The following is a 15,803-nucleotide window of genomic DNA, read 5'->3' on the forward strand; positions in this document are numbered from 1 at the left end:
ACTTTAAAAAACTTCCTTAAATGTTTACATACCTAGGCCTCGGTGGCCGCAGTGTTGTGAATAGTAGGGCTGGCACTGACCGGGGCAAGAAGGCAGCTACAAGCATTTGGCCCTGAAACAAGTTTCCATATAGAGGGGTGAAAGTTCACAGGTTATTCTGTGAACTATCATCTCTCCTGTATCCAACCCACTGAACCATAATTTCCATCAAAGCAGCAAACTGCTTAATGTCTTAAAATACACAATACACTGGCATTTTCAACACAGTCAGGTATTTTCATACAGTAAGAAATATATTAAAGGGCATCTAGATATACCCAAAATGAAGATACAAGAGTTGACTTCTACTGAAGCAATTGTTTCAAAAGCATGTTTTTTTCCCTCGTCTCTTTTTAAAAATTTTATTTTTTAACTGATCTAGCAAGTGTGCTATTAAGAATTATTAACTTATCAAAACAGGAAATGACAATGAGACAATTACAATGAATTGCCCTAAAATTTCTATTTCCTGTTATTGAGAAGTTAATACTAAAAAACGGTCCCAAACTACTCTGAAGCTGTGTGATATTGTTTCCCTCAGCTATTTAGCTACTGGGGGAACATATGCCAAAAAGTTACAATTGGACATTAAGTTTATCAATGTGCTCTGATGGAAGGAGGTAGCTGTGGAGATAAAAAAAATATAATATATATAGCCCTGGTTCAGTTCCTCAGGCTCATAAAATCATAGATTTAGAGCTAGAAAGTTCCTCAAGTGGTGCAGGCCATACAGAGTGAAAATGAAAGTTAATTAATTCTGATATATTAAACTGCCTTGATGCTACACACCTAAAAGTGATTTTTTTTTACTTACTTCCAGGTTCATTCTTTCCTCTTTTCCACCAACCTCTCCCTAAAAGAAGGCACTGTACAGAGTACAATTCAAAAGCAAACTCCAAAGCAACCTAGGCTTCAAATTCTCCTGAATTCTTCACCATTTTTATTTCCTAAATGAAGTTAACAACGTGGCTGATTCATCTCTCAAGTTCATATTACAGAAATTTCAAATTCTCAAACTAGTTTTGGAAAATATACCAACCAATACAACACCACATTAAACTTATGACCAAAGCAAATTTTTTTCTAATGGTCCCTTTTTTTCCTAGCAAACAAAACTTTTATCTAAAATCCAATTTCTATAATTGGGTAAATGGAAATATTCATAAAGATATTAAGATTTAAGACTATATTTTATAGCAAGCAGAATAAAGGCTATCACAAATCCCTATATAAATCAACTAAATTTAGTTTTTATGGTATAATGAATAAGTAAATCTTCAAATGAAATTCAAAATAAACATAGAACAGAATTTCTCTGTCAGGGAAATGGTGCACTTTCAAAATTAGTTTGCATGTCACAACATTTCCCTTCCTTGTCGGGAGCATGGCCTTTTATATGAAAAAATGTTCCTCCAATTCATGAGCCACAAAACTTGTTTTAGTAATAAATTTTATTATGACAAAACATTATTAATGCTTTTGTCTATGACAATAAAATTCTAAATGGTTTTAGTAAGGGCATTAGCTAGAGAGTTATATGAGCTAACTGAATGTTTAAAAATTAAACAATTTATTCTTGAGGAATATTCTAGGTAGTATTTTTCATTCTAGAATCTGAATTTTAGATGTTATAAATAAAGGACATTTTAAATACCTGTGAATAACCTATAATATTGAAGATAAAAATGGAAAAAATTTTGAGAAAAAAATCTGAAGAAGCCAACTACTGCATCAACATAGTACCAGGCTTTTAAAAAGTGATTACTCTTAGAAATATATTCTATTCCGTGATCAGTCAGTCACCACTTCATTACCACAATCAAAATGGAAATCTTCCATATTAAAGTTTCTCAAATTATTTCTAACCAACAATGTTCAGAGCTGTGTGATCATAATATATTACCTAAAGTCTATTATGTGTATCCTCTAATTCTAATTTCCCAAAAGGAAGCATTCAATCTTCAAAAATATGATAAAATATAGTAAAAAAACTTTACAGAAATAAATTAAGACAAACTCCAAAAAGAAAAAAGTGTCACTTTTCAAGTGCTAAAGAAAATAGGTTTTTATCCTATTATGATTTAAAAGGTTTCTAAATATAGTGTTATGTGTCTTAAACCTCAAAAATTGGATGTCAATTTCTAATCCAAACTATTCAAGAACTGTCTCCAGAGAATTAAATACATGGTAATTCCACTAAAGTCACACAAGACATTAATCTGTCGTTACTCATTGTACACATTGTTATGCAGCTATTTTCAAAAATAGCAAGCAAAGACCATCCAAAATTCAATATTGGCTCTGTGAAAATGATGATCTATAAAGCCTAATATTTCAAAGATGAGCAATCAAGCTATTTATTAGGTACATGTGCTTGGAGCAACTAGCAAATAATATCAATACCTTCAAAATTATTAGCACCTTAGCTTAGTATATATGTACTCTATCTCATTATGCCTCACAACACCGTGAGTAATAAATCTTATTGTCTCCATTTGGAGAATCTGGAGTGCCAAGAAGTTACTTGCCCAAGATCACACAAGGAGTCAGAGGTAGAGCCGGACATAGAACCCTTCCCAGGCCTTTAGACCACGCTGCCTCCCAGTTTCAGCACTGGTATGATGCCAATACTCCTGAAACAAATTCCCATCACCCACCCACCAAGCCAATTTCCTCCATCATCATGCCGAAAAATTCATTTCTTCAAGAAGCCCTTCCTTAACCACCTAAGGCTCCCCCAACAATGAGGTAGCTGTAGGTGGAGTCCGCAGATTTTATTGCAGAAATCTGAAAACAGATGCACCTATGTCTTCGCCGCACGAGTCGTCCATCCACTCCCTTTGTTTTTAGGGTCTTAAATATCCTGTTGTTCTCCTGAGATCAGTGGTTCTCAATCTGAGGTCTGTGGACCACCAGTGGCCATGAGGGCCTGATTGGTGGTCCATAGCATTCCCCAATCCAACCCTTCACACCCAATTCCCACCCCATCACCACTGCCAGTCCCACCACTACCAATCTCCAAGCCAACCTCCCCCAACCCTCCAATCCCATGGCAAAACTGCCACATGCAATTGTTCTAGAGCTGGGAATTTCCCCACTACTTCTGCCTAAAACCAGCTAACTAAAAACCAATGGGAAACAGGAGAGGGGCTGGAGTTCATAAAAGGGGTGAGGAACTGGGGCTGAGGGATTCTGTGGGAGGGTGCAGGCACTAGGGTAGGGGCAGGGAATTCAGGGGAAAAAACAATGGGTGGAAAGTAGGTGGTAAGAGGGATCCTAGGGGTAGTGATCCACCAAATATAAACCTTTCACGCGTCCCATGATGAGGAAAAATTTGAGAACCACCGCTTTAAGTTATTAGATTAGTAGCCCAACAGGAACTGTGGAATATTCTTTACAGCACCTGGCACACAGTTAGCACTCAAAAAATGGTTAACAAAAATACCACCACCAAAAGCAACAACAATAATAAATTTTAAAATGACCTAAGGATATAAACTGGGTGGATCATGAGCCAGTTTTAAACATTTGCCATTTTTCCATGGATCAGGTCCATCTTCAATGTCCATCCTAGAGTATATATACATAGCAAATTTACTTATGATTTCAGTTAGAGCCAGACAATAGGTTTCTCACTCATGCACTTTAAAATTTTTGTAATGTTTTAGGATTCCATTTGGATGCACTTGTCTATCTGCATAATGAGTACCTTTTTTATCCAGGCTTGAGCACCAGTATTTGCCAACTGCTCTTGTGTCAGAACTTGTACTCCTGTACTTCCTGTGAATTGGCCTGGTATTGAATTTAGTTGAGCCCAGGCATCAATCTAAAAAAAAAAAACAAAGAATCACATTTGAATAAAATAAAATTAATAAATCATTATTATAAAGAATATTTATGTTGTAAAAATGGATGCTCAGTTTAAGTTAAGCAGAAATCAAAAAAACACTAAATTTTTAAATAATGATATTATCAACTGGATTATAATCATAAATTTAGAGTTGCAATGGATGATGAAAATTAATCCAGTCCCAATTCCTTTAATTTTAGAGATGAGGAAAAAAAAAGGGTCCAAAGTCACACAGTAGTTTCAAACCTACATAAGAGGATCACAGATTTAAATTCCAATTCCTTCATTTTACATTATTGAAAACTACAACACAGGCAACCTGACTTGCTCAAGGTCACATGGGTACTAAGACTAAGAAACAGTTTAAAAAATACAGGTCTTCTCTCCATGTCTAGTGTTCTTTCCCCTGCATTATGCTACTTTCCTAAATGTGTATGTTTTTTGAATTACTAAAAGTTTAAATCACCACTTGTGTATATATTGTTACTGCCTCTCTCCTCTTGCATGTATCACCTAAATGTATTATAAAACATTAATTCATCTATTTAAAAAATATAGGAGCCTTGAACCCGATTTGTATGAAAAAAAAATAGAAATCAAGACAAAAAAGCTAAGATTGCTAATGTTTAAAATATGGTTATAAATTCAAGTAAGCCTTCACATCTAATATTTCACTAAAAAACAATCAAAAGTTTGGGCTATAAATTTTTCTGACCCAAACACAAACATCAGACTAAATATGATTTGCTTACAAGGAGATTCACATTCTACTCCAATGGCTTCTGTCCAAATACATGAACAAGAACTTGTTCCATTATAATGTTTTTATCTAAGTCTGCAATAAAAAGGCAAAGTAAAGCACTAAGGTAATCATCAGGATAAGATTCAAAAATTGTTTCATCTAAAATAACCAATTATTAAGATATATGAATTATTTCTTTCAATTATCTAGAAAACCAAGTTACCCCATTTCAACTTTATATCCTAAATCTACATACCCGTTCTTGTGCTCGATTTAACATGCTCATGGCCTCAAGGTCAAATGCATTTTCACTAAGTCTCTTCTGAGCAAGTGCACGCTCACTCATTGCTGTAGAGATGTCCACAGGCTAAGGAAGAAAAAAAGGATTTCAAATTATCATGACCAAAAAAAGGGTGTTTTACAAGCCAACTTATGTCCTTAGTTGTCATAAATCAAAACTGAGCAGGAAGGAAAACATTACTAATACCTTATATTTGCATAGTACCTGAGAGTTACCAAAGTGCTTCTGCATACAATATTCTCATTTAGTCCTTACAATGTAAAAAGGGAAGGTATTATGAACTACTTTTTTTAATTAAAAAAATCTGATAGATGCTGCTCTTTAAATGACAGAATTCTATTGCTAATAAAGTGGCATAGCAGGACTGGGATCTTTTGTCTTCTAGCACCTACTTGAGTTTAATTCCTGTAATATTATATTGCCTCCACACAAAACTTCTACAAAATTTAAATATATATTAATCCATTTCACTGAAAAAATCATTTTATTTTTCTTGTATTCGATATACTTTTATTAGAATTTATTTTTATTTTGTAATGAGATACCTTGGCTAACAAGCACCTACAAAAGACAAAAAGCCTGAAAAGTAAAAGCAAAAGATAATTTTGACTTTAATTTTCCTTTCAATAAATCACTAACATAAATCTTTGTATTGATTCAAGGAGACTTGATGCACTCAATTTCTTAGAAAATTGCTTCTCAATCCCATTACAAGCCAATAGCTACAATTCAACATGACATCAAAACACTATCATATAGTGGAACCAACAGATTTGGAGCTGGAGGTCCTGGGCTCTGCAATCAACAGCTAGGAACCCTTAGTCATATCAGTTAACATCCCTAAGCTTCCTTTTACTCATCTGTAAAATTAAGAACTGGATTACAGAATACCTAAATTTTATTCATTTTAATTAAACCTGATGAATACATTTTTTATTTTATTTCAATTTATATAAATTTGTTCTTACAAAACAAAATCTTTGGCAAGTTCTAACATTTTAAAGGCCCATATTACAAATAAGTGATATATTAAAGAATTTAAATAAATGGAAAAGGGGTTCTTTTAGCTAGATAAAGAGTAATAAGATTTTTAAGGGGACCAAGTGAAAACTTTGAAATACCATCAAGAAAATAATTTGTGAGGTGTACATATAAAAACTTAATGATTCAAACTATTAAATGCACCATGAATTTATGGCAATCCATCTAATTTTCAGGATTTTTCTTTTAAGTGGAAGGGTAAAAATTACACGATTTCTATATATCCCAAATTGTTTTACTATCATTTTTAAAAGCTTAAACTGATTTCAGGTGAAATGTATTTATTCTAAAGAAACAACTACCAAATCATGAGAACTAGAGATGTTATAGTTCAATTTTCCACCTAGTATAGATTTCTCCTATTTAAGATCCTTGATCTTATAAAATTTCATATTCAAGCATTAATTTCAACACCTCTACTTTTAGCAAAAAAAAAAAAAAATTCTTGGACATTCCTAAATAATTAATTCTAAGGTCACTGTGTGTAATGTGTAAAACTTGGGTCATTATTTCTTCTCCCTAGATATGGTTCTTAAAGCTGTAAAATTAAAGGGCCGAGTTACATGGCCTTTTGAGGTCCCTTACAACTATTCTAAGATTTTATTATACCACACTTTCCTGTAAGACCTTAAGAACCAAATAAACTTAAGTGAATATGCACAACTATTATTTGAAATGATTTTTGCTGATCAAAAGTTGGACTGTGTTGAGTTTCTGATAATTTTTAGGTATCTTTTCTATTCAATTAAGTTTCCATTTTCAAACATTTCTTTTTATTCTATAAAGTACATACAAAAAAGAAATTCATTGTTGGGAGTTGTTTGTCCACCATAAGCCAGTCCTTAGAAAGGATTTTAAAACACAATATATGAATATTGTTAAAAATGGGTATAACAAGATTATTAAAACTAGCATATTGATATGAAATGTTATTGATGAGACAGATACCATTTTTTGATAGAAGAGTAAAATCCAAGAGACTCTGTGTGTGTGTGTGTGTGTGTGTGTGTGTGTGTGTGTGTGTGTACACGCACTTACATTATAGATGTACACCTGCATGGATTTTTTCCCTATTTTTCACTACACACCTTATTTTCATTTTCAGTAAGGTGATATTACATAATGCAATAGTAAAAAATCCAAATATTTCTTTCATCCTAAATACTCTCACCTCCAAAAAAATCAGTAAACATGTATTTTAAGAGAAGCCATTTTGAAAGCAAGCCCATTTAAAAATGTGTGAATTTGTTGTGACTGATCTTAAAATTTCACAATTTTATTTAGTTTCTTCTTAAAATAATATAACCCTAATGACATCTAATGCTGTTCAACTTTGGCTTCATTACAAAACAGCATGCTGACTTTTAAATACTCAGTACTCACCATTTTAGAGATTACAAGGAGATATCTTTGAAATAGCATCAGTACCACCTTGTAACCCTTTAGAAATAGTGAAAGTTTGCCTCAAAAGCCCACTTCTGCCTTTGAGGCTAGCTGGGATAATAATGCACAAAAAAAAAAACTTATTCAATTCCTTTTAGATGAGGCTACTGAATCACTTTTAAGTACCCACCCTAAATATCACTATGTTGGTTCTAAAAAAATAAAACCCTAAAATTCTTTAAATTCTGTATAAACTTAACATTTTAAAGGCAGTGCAGAAGTTAAAAAAAAAAATATTCCAAACAATTCAAAAACCTACTCTCCAAAAAGGATAGAAAATGTAATTAACATTTTCAAGCATCTCCTAAATCCCTATTCCTATAAATCTTAAATCTAACTTTAGTTAGTTTTCATAGTCAATTTTCTGAATTAGGACAACTCAAACTATTTATCAAGTGCCTGTGTGTATATAATCACATGCCAGACATCAAAACAGCTAAAAAAGTTGAATTACACTCTCAAGACCATCTAAAGATTGTGATATATGCATGTAGGGTCCAGAATTTCATTCCAGTTATACCATAACCAATAACTAACATCCATTAGGTAATCTCTTTGGTTCATCAATTAGGGAGATCACATGTTTAACAAATGATATGGAGGTTAATCTTAATTTACATCACGGGCTACATATTTGTGACCTGAATCATTAAAGTCTACTTGTTCTCTGATCAAATATATTTCTTTTTTTAATTGAGTGATTGCTTTGAGACCAATTTATTCTGTCAGCATAAGAAAATTGTCCTACAATAGCGCAGAATAAAAATGAATCAATTTTTAAAGTCAGAAATAAATTACTTCAATTAGTATCTAATAGGGCATGAGGTAAAAAAAGTTTTTTAAATAAAAAGGTTTATCATAGACACAAGAAGACTAAGTGATATCTGTAGTAAAAAATGGAAAATGAAGTCAGGAGCCAAAGAAATTATACCATGTTATAAGGAATTTTTGAATATCTTTCTTGTTTTAATATGTATAGATACATCCAGGAAGGAAGGTTGTTTCAAGTGGAAAATAAATAATCTGCCCACAAAACCAAGTTCAAGTCACAAATGACACATACAGCAAGTTTTGCCTTTCTTTGTATCCCCATTAGTTAGCACAGTGCCTGGCACAGAAAAGTGCTTAAAACTTTTTAACTTTTGTCGATCCTGGGTAAGTTATGTTAACCTCTCAGTTTCTTCACTAAGAAATTTTAGGACTATTACGTAGATATAAAAATATGTAAATAATAGGACAATTATATAAAAATCTAAGAATAGTTTCTAATTTGCATTGGTAGAGGAAGTTTGCTAAACTGAAATTGCTTTCATCTGGGAAATTAATAAATTCAGACAAACAAATATCAAGGAAAATCAAAATTTGATTGTTTGGCTTAGTCTCACAGTGAAAATGTGCACAAGCAAGGGAAACCTTGATTATATGTAAATTAAATTTCAATTCTTAAATTAATAGGGAGGGAGGAGACAGAGTATAACCTTTATATCAATATATATCTCACTTTTGTGAGTGATAACTAAGAGAACTAGAAAAGGTAAAGAAGGAACTAAGGTGAGATTTGTGCACGCACACACACACACATACACACAAACACACACACGCCCATCTGCCTTGAATAAAAGTGATTGCTAATCTTTTAATATAACAAAGTTTTAAGATTTGGCTGTACTGGACGGACCATTTAGTTACTCTTGACTGAACTGGGGAGAGGGGAGAAGGGAACAAAGGAAACCCAAATTCAAATGTATTTATGAAATACAGCTGGCTAACATGTCATAATTATTTTAAGTAAACTTAAAACTAGAATCTCCTTGATGTTTTAGACACTTTTGTACCATATTTACAAATGGCAAGAAACAGAATTATTCCTGGCTTTAATTGCGTTACTATTCTGATTTAAGAAACTTTTCTTATAAACTTCTGAAATAATTAATTTTATTTGTTTTACCAAAAATCACTTCTCTTATTCTATAGTATTACATTTCTCAAACACTTATGACAGTATGAGCAAAATTATACAATCCTCTGCTGCAGGTTCTTCACACATAAAGATGATATTACTGACCCACTGTCAATGGAATATAGTTATTTTAGTAGTACCGATGGTTTTATGTTGATCCATCCATAGCTTTTGTGTAGTCTCAACCGGGACCAACAGTAGTACTCATTTGCAAAACAACTGGTTGAAGTTAGGAATGCAGTTTGTGGTCAGAGCATGGCAAAGCTATTGACTTCTATGGAGAATGTATCTTTAACCTTTACATAATACAATCATATATGGTATGTAAAAAGTTCATTTCCTTTATTAAAATGAAGTTCCTTGACAAGGAATTTTACTATTAAAAAAGATACTGCTGTACTAACTCACTGAATTTTACTTTGCCAAGTCATTTCAACTCCAAAAATGTGGCATTTAAGAAATAATTCTCCCATAAATTTATCACTAGCTCCTCAAATAAATGTAGTTCCCCTAATATTTACTCACTCATAAATTTGTACTTAGAGATACTGATCTTTCCATTTCTAAAGTTTTCTTCTAGGCATTTAATAAGACTAATATATGTAATATGTGAATAACAGGTGAAAAGGATTGAAAAAAAAATCTCCACCCTTTCTCAAACTGTGTACATTTTATAATCAGTCTAAATCAACAGCTAACCATTATCTTTGAGGTATTGTAAGTAGTTGACTCAAATATACAGAATAGCTCAAATTCAGTCAACCAGATTATAGTTGAATTCCATTTGTCATTTTTTTTATCTAATCCTCTAAACAAGAAGTTAATGACTCAAAAATAAATGATTTAAATATCCTCATTTAAACAACCTACTTTGGGGGTGGCACACCCGAAGGATTAAAGAATATGTTGCTGAAAGCTAGGTTACTTCACAAATAGCGAAGGGGACAAGTGTGATTAGAATAGATTTTTGATTTAATTTAATACACCTTCCTTTCAGTTGAAATCAGATTTGCTAAGCATTTTCCCAATGTTTTCTTCTGTTTGCTGTTAATGTATGAAATCATATTAAAATATTCCTTGGCAGTTTAGGATTTTAGGAAAACATCATTTGGAAAAAGGTCTATTAGTTCTTCATTCCGTAGCAACACTCTCAATGTTAAAAAAAGCTTCCTGGCTCTTCACACTAATTTTTAATGTGTTTCCCCCATACTTATTAAAAGCCTAATTATATGCATTAAATCCGTTTAATACAAGTGTATGCTATGAGGAAACCTAGATAGTCTGAAGCTGTTCAGAATTTCCAATCTAATTTTGTTCCATAATAAAGGAAGTTACTAGAGTAAATGTTAATCATGTCCCTTTTAAGAAATTTAAAACCTTAAAGTAACTTGATCTGGGTATTAAATGTTGCCATTAATTCATTAGAATAGTTTCCAAACAAGGTAAAAAACAAAAGAAGCTAATATGAAATAAGATGACAAGTTCCCAAGTTTTCTCCATATTGGGGACATCATAGCATGTTTCAACTCTGTGGAACCACAAGCAGATGAGAATCCCCAAAGCAATTATCAGCTGGTAAACAGAATTTTCAATGGCTAGTTATCATGCTTCCCAGCTGCCTAAAGCTTGTTGCATGTCAAAATGCAGGACTAAAAGTGCACAGTGAAAATGTTGCCTGTGAATTGACAGGCTAAAGGGAAAAAAATACTGCTATCAAAATGTTATTATGTTTCTGATTTGGGTTCTGTTCACTTTCTAATTTAAAAAATTGGATTTGTTTACTTTTGACATCAAAGGTGTGGAGTGATAAAAGATTAAGTATTCAAGTATGCTCTGAAGGGGCATGGATCTATACAAAGGAGAGGTCTCTCTGACCCAGATTGCAGGAATGGGAAGATGGGGGGAAACCAGTCCACCACTTTTATATGGCATTGGGGAGCTAGTCCAGTCCACGGAGGTGTGTCTGGGCTATGGGCATGATGGACAAGAGAAAGAAAAGGTGGTTGAGGGATCACTGGGGAGCTCCCACCCCCCTACTGAATCTCCACCCTCCCAGATCCCCCAAGCGTGATTTTGCACAACAAGTTAAATAAAAGTAAACTGTTTATTAAAAGATACAGCAAAGGTACAGATACAGAGATACATACAAAGATACAGATATATATATATTTACATATATATACAGTCTTGCTGTTCTGATGTGCACTATAATGAGTAGCACATTACTTAGTCAGGCAGCATTTTAATGGGGGTTGTTTGGCATTATCACCGCATCATTTTGACAAGATACTACTAAAGCCACACAAGTATTTCCAAGTGTGGATTCCACTTCTCCAACTTTTAATAGTAGCAGAGAGGGGGAGAAGGGAATGGAGAAAGAGGCTGAGCATTAGGTTAAACACAAGAATAAAAAAGGGGCAGGGTAGTGCAGGGGAAGGGAAAATGAGGAAAAATAGAAGGGTATCTGACAAATAATCTGGAGGTACAATTAAGGAACTTTATTTATGGAAAATGGACTGTGTACCCAAGTTGCTTGTCAGCCTGCAAGGACCATTTCAAGTTTGATTCAAGTGTTCAACCTGAAGCTCAGCCTATCTCCCTGATTCCTCTACCCACTAAACTTGCTACCACCAAAATCTAGAGCTATAAAGCCTGGAAGCAAAACGGGAAGCTAAAGAAAAGTTGTACCTTGGGCTACCTCCCCATAAATGCAAGGAGGGCCCAATGTTGGGTAAGGACGTGACAACACTGTTCTCTGCAATTCGATGCTGTTCACTTTGTGGCGTGGTTCCACAAAGTGAATTGCATCGAGTTACTGTGAAATGAGTAGCTGCGGGTTGTCTCATCTGTCGTCTAACCCGGCCCTGCCGTTTAACCCGACCCTAAGAAGAGTGAAACAGAATCCAAATCAGATATAAAATAACAATAAAATGGCAGTTTTAGGTATTTTAAGAAAAAAAAAAGGGCAAAATGTTACTTTTACTTACCTCAGTAGGCAAATTGCTACTGAAGACATTATCATCGTCTTTATTTTCTTCACCATTTTTCTCTACAGGAACCCACTCTCCATAAACACTATCTGCTTCCTTTTTTCTGTGTTGAGAGCCAGATGATACAGGAAATTCTTTTGTCAATGTTACCTGATTTTTTGGTGGAGTTGGTTTTGCAGCAGCAATCTAAGGAACAAAAAGAGTATTTCACAAATTAAGGTTTTATATAAGACCAAATGCTAGGGGATAGTAACATACATTCTCAGGCACTTAATTTCTTTTATTTCTCCTCATAAATCTAAAATTTTTTAAATTGCTATAATGGAATTTAAAGCAAAATATTTCAACATGAACTTTAAGTTACCATCTTTTGACTTCTTGTATCAATTGCAGTACTCACATTTAAGTTGAAAAAAATGGGTTTAGGTTCATTGAGTTTAAAGGGATGATGATAGAAAGGACGTTCTTCCTCCTCTTCATCCGAAACATGGGGCTTGTTCACTATAACATCATCATCTTCTTTACTTTGTGCAATCTGTTTGCATTTCTTAAAGAGTAAAAAAAAACAAACAAAAGATAATCTTACACACCCTGTATATACAGATAACACATTACTTCTTAATGGGACCAAAACCATGTAAAATAACTTTTAAAAAATACAAGTTTACATTAACAGACAGATGAGTTAGCTACTTAGCAGACTCTGGCCAGTCAGTCAGTCAACAACATTTATTGAGCACCTACTGTGTGCAGAGCACTGTACTGGGTACTGTCAGGGAGATACAAAAAGTAAAAGACATGGTCCCTGCCCTCAAGGAGCTTACAATCTAGATCAAAAGACAGAATACATACACATGAAATAACTGAAGAACGCTTTTACAGAGCAACACATTAACAAGTGCAAACTGATATAATACAAACTGAGTACATAAGTGCTGAGGGAATGCAGGCTAGAGTGAACAGAGTCGGGTGGGGTTAAATTATCAAAGAAGATTCCCTTAAAGGGGTTTAAAGCCAGATTGTGAAGTGAGGGACACTGATTCAAGAGAAGAAGGAAAGATAATTCTCAGGGGGTAGTTAGAACAAGATTCATAAGACAGGAAAAATAAAGATGTCTGTTCATAACTATAGGGCAGGAGTGGAGGGGGAGAGGGAAATTACTGACAATTTTCTCTATGAATGTTTTATAGATCAAAGGCTGAATGGGTTCCATCTTGCATACAAGTAGAGTTCAATTTCTTTTTTTAAAAAGGTAAAAAGGGCAGGGAGTTAGTGACAAGGTCTGAAATATGAAGCAGACAAAGTCAATTCCTTCCTGAGAAGTTAGGTAAAGGCTCTGTTGCCTGGCTTAAAAAATGACGATGAAAATTTGGATGGACCTGTCTCTGTTTTCTCTATACAAGCACTAGAATTCTTCACATCCATTATCAATTTGAAAATATCACAAAAGGGGGCTCATTTAGCCAAAAGAACAAATTATATAAGGCTTGTGACCAAAAGGAACAGAAAGTATTGACAGTGGAGGGCTGGCATAAGGCTAGCCAATAACAAGTTTCAACATATGAAACAATGTGGTATTTTCTGGATCCTAGCAGCAATATTTCAGCGTTCTCAAAAAAAAAAAACCCACAAAACAAGCCTCAACTGAAAAGACCAAATGAAAACAGTAAATATGCTTAATATATGTTACTGCCAAAACCCGAACCGCAGGAAGAACTGATAATGGCCGGCCATTATCGACAACGGCTGGTACCGAGCGGCCAAAACCCGAAATGTTGATGCGAAAGAAGTTCCTTTCAGGCAATGGCCGGCTATTCTCATTAATTTCCAAGCTCCGGTGGCAAAAGATCATTTCTGAAGATTGTCTGTGTCTTTGCGTATGTGTAGTACACTCGTGGCGGTCAGTGAACACGTCGTGAATGGAAACGAAACGGTAGGCGCGCTTCTGCGTGTTGCTCACTCAACACCTCCTCCATTCAAACGAAACGTCCCGCGCCTCAGTCAGTTTGGCTTCTAAAACTGGAAAGCAAAAGTAATGGGAAGTAACTTTTAGCTAGCGGAGCTTAGCCATCCCGGATAATGGCCTGCTAAACGGAGCTTCTGCCGCTGCCATGTCTGTATTTCGGGTTTTGGCTGCTCAGTGCCAGCCATTATCAGTTCAGCCCGCAATTTGGGTTTTGGCACGCTCCAGAGTCAACTTCACTGAAATAATCAATTTTAAAATTGGAGGCAAATTTTGAACTAGCTTACCTCAGTGAGCTCTTCTATTGTGGCTCCTCCTGACTTTTTAGCAACTTTCTCTTCTACTGTTGGTGGAGGTGCAGGTTTTAGGTTTGGCGGTAAGGGAACACCAGCCTTAGCACACATGGCAGCTGCATTAGCTTTGGCTATTTCAAGTAGTTGAGCCTTATCTGTAAGGACAGTAAAAATTTACAAGTAGTGTACTTTTCAAATCATACCATCAAAATAACTTTGTACTCTAAAGGTAATTGAGCATCAAGGTTCTTGAACTTGATTCTATAGAAATCTGTTTTCTAAGAGGGAAAAATCATACCCACACTTCATGACTCCCTATTTTCTTCTATCTCCTCTTTCCTTACCCTGCTAACCTGATTTAGAGATCCACAACCTACTGAAAAAAGTAGCCACCCTTGCACACTGGAATGACATCATTATCAGACAACATTTAAATGCCATGGCGTAAGGTATTCCATAAGTAAAACCAAAGACATGATTTTAGCTCTGGTAACAAATGCTTAAAGCAGGACTGCTTCTCATTAACATGATACATAACCTTACTAACAGCACCAACAAAACTGGCCCCACAAATGTTTTTTCCTCTAACAAAAGCAAATACTGTACCCCACAAAAATTATTTCAAAATAGTTCTTGGATCTCTATGTTGCATTATATTTATTAAGAAAAGAAGCTTAAAGTGCATTCCAGGTTGTCTTATGACAATATATTTGGAATATAAAAGATAAAAGATTTTGATTAAAAAACTAGAGAAGTTTGAGATTTATAAGCATGTTTTGAAGAAGCATTAAGGCCAACTCATCCATCCCAACCCTTCCACTCCCCATAGTTTAGCTCTCCAAATTACCTTTTTGCCTAATGCATTCCAAAAGAATATTATGTTAGATCCATGAATAAATTCAGTTCAACATTAACCATTTACTATAGAACTAGGAATAGAAAGAACAGAGTAGGTTCTGCTACTCAGAAACAAATACACTTAGGAAAAAAAAAATACTATATGGTATAAGGTGGATAAAGGGCCCACCAGTCTTGGAGTCAAGATATCCTGCCTAGCTGTCAATCTCTCAGTGTCCCAAACTCTGAAATTCTTTTCAGGTATGCTATGTACAATAGAGCTTAAAGTAGCTACCAAGTCAAATTTAATGACCTAAGACCATATAGACAAGTTGATTAAGTTT

General features: G+C 34.4%; 1 protein-coding gene across 9 annotated transcripts in view; it reads right to left on the minus strand.

The window, feature by feature from the left end:
* SON (SON DNA and RNA binding protein) overlaps positions 1-15,803 on the minus strand; it is a 35,413-nt gene that overhangs the window by 8,212 nt on the left and 11,398 nt on the right. For 4 of the 9 annotated variants that reach the window (XM_074214051.1, XM_074214052.1, XM_074214054.1 and 1 more), the window contains exons 4-8: positions 14,617-14,777; positions 12,767-12,913; positions 12,364-12,552; positions 4,888-4,998; positions 3,749-3,865 (exon numbers count right to left, since the gene is read on the minus strand). In XM_074214051.1, coding sequence (XP_074070152.1) covers positions 3,749-3,865; positions 4,888-4,998; positions 12,364-12,552; positions 12,767-12,913; positions 14,617-14,777 — 725 coding nt within the window. The other 5 variants (XR_012474000.1, XR_012473999.1, XM_074214055.1 and 2 more) reach the window with 5 other exon arrangements.

Source organism: Macrotis lagotis, chromosome 1 (assembly GCF_037893015.1).
Source record: "Macrotis lagotis isolate mMagLag1 chromosome 1, bilby.v1.9.chrom.fasta, whole genome shotgun sequence".
Classification (NCBI taxonomy): domain Eukaryota; kingdom Metazoa; phylum Chordata; class Mammalia; order Peramelemorphia; family Peramelidae; genus Macrotis; species Macrotis lagotis.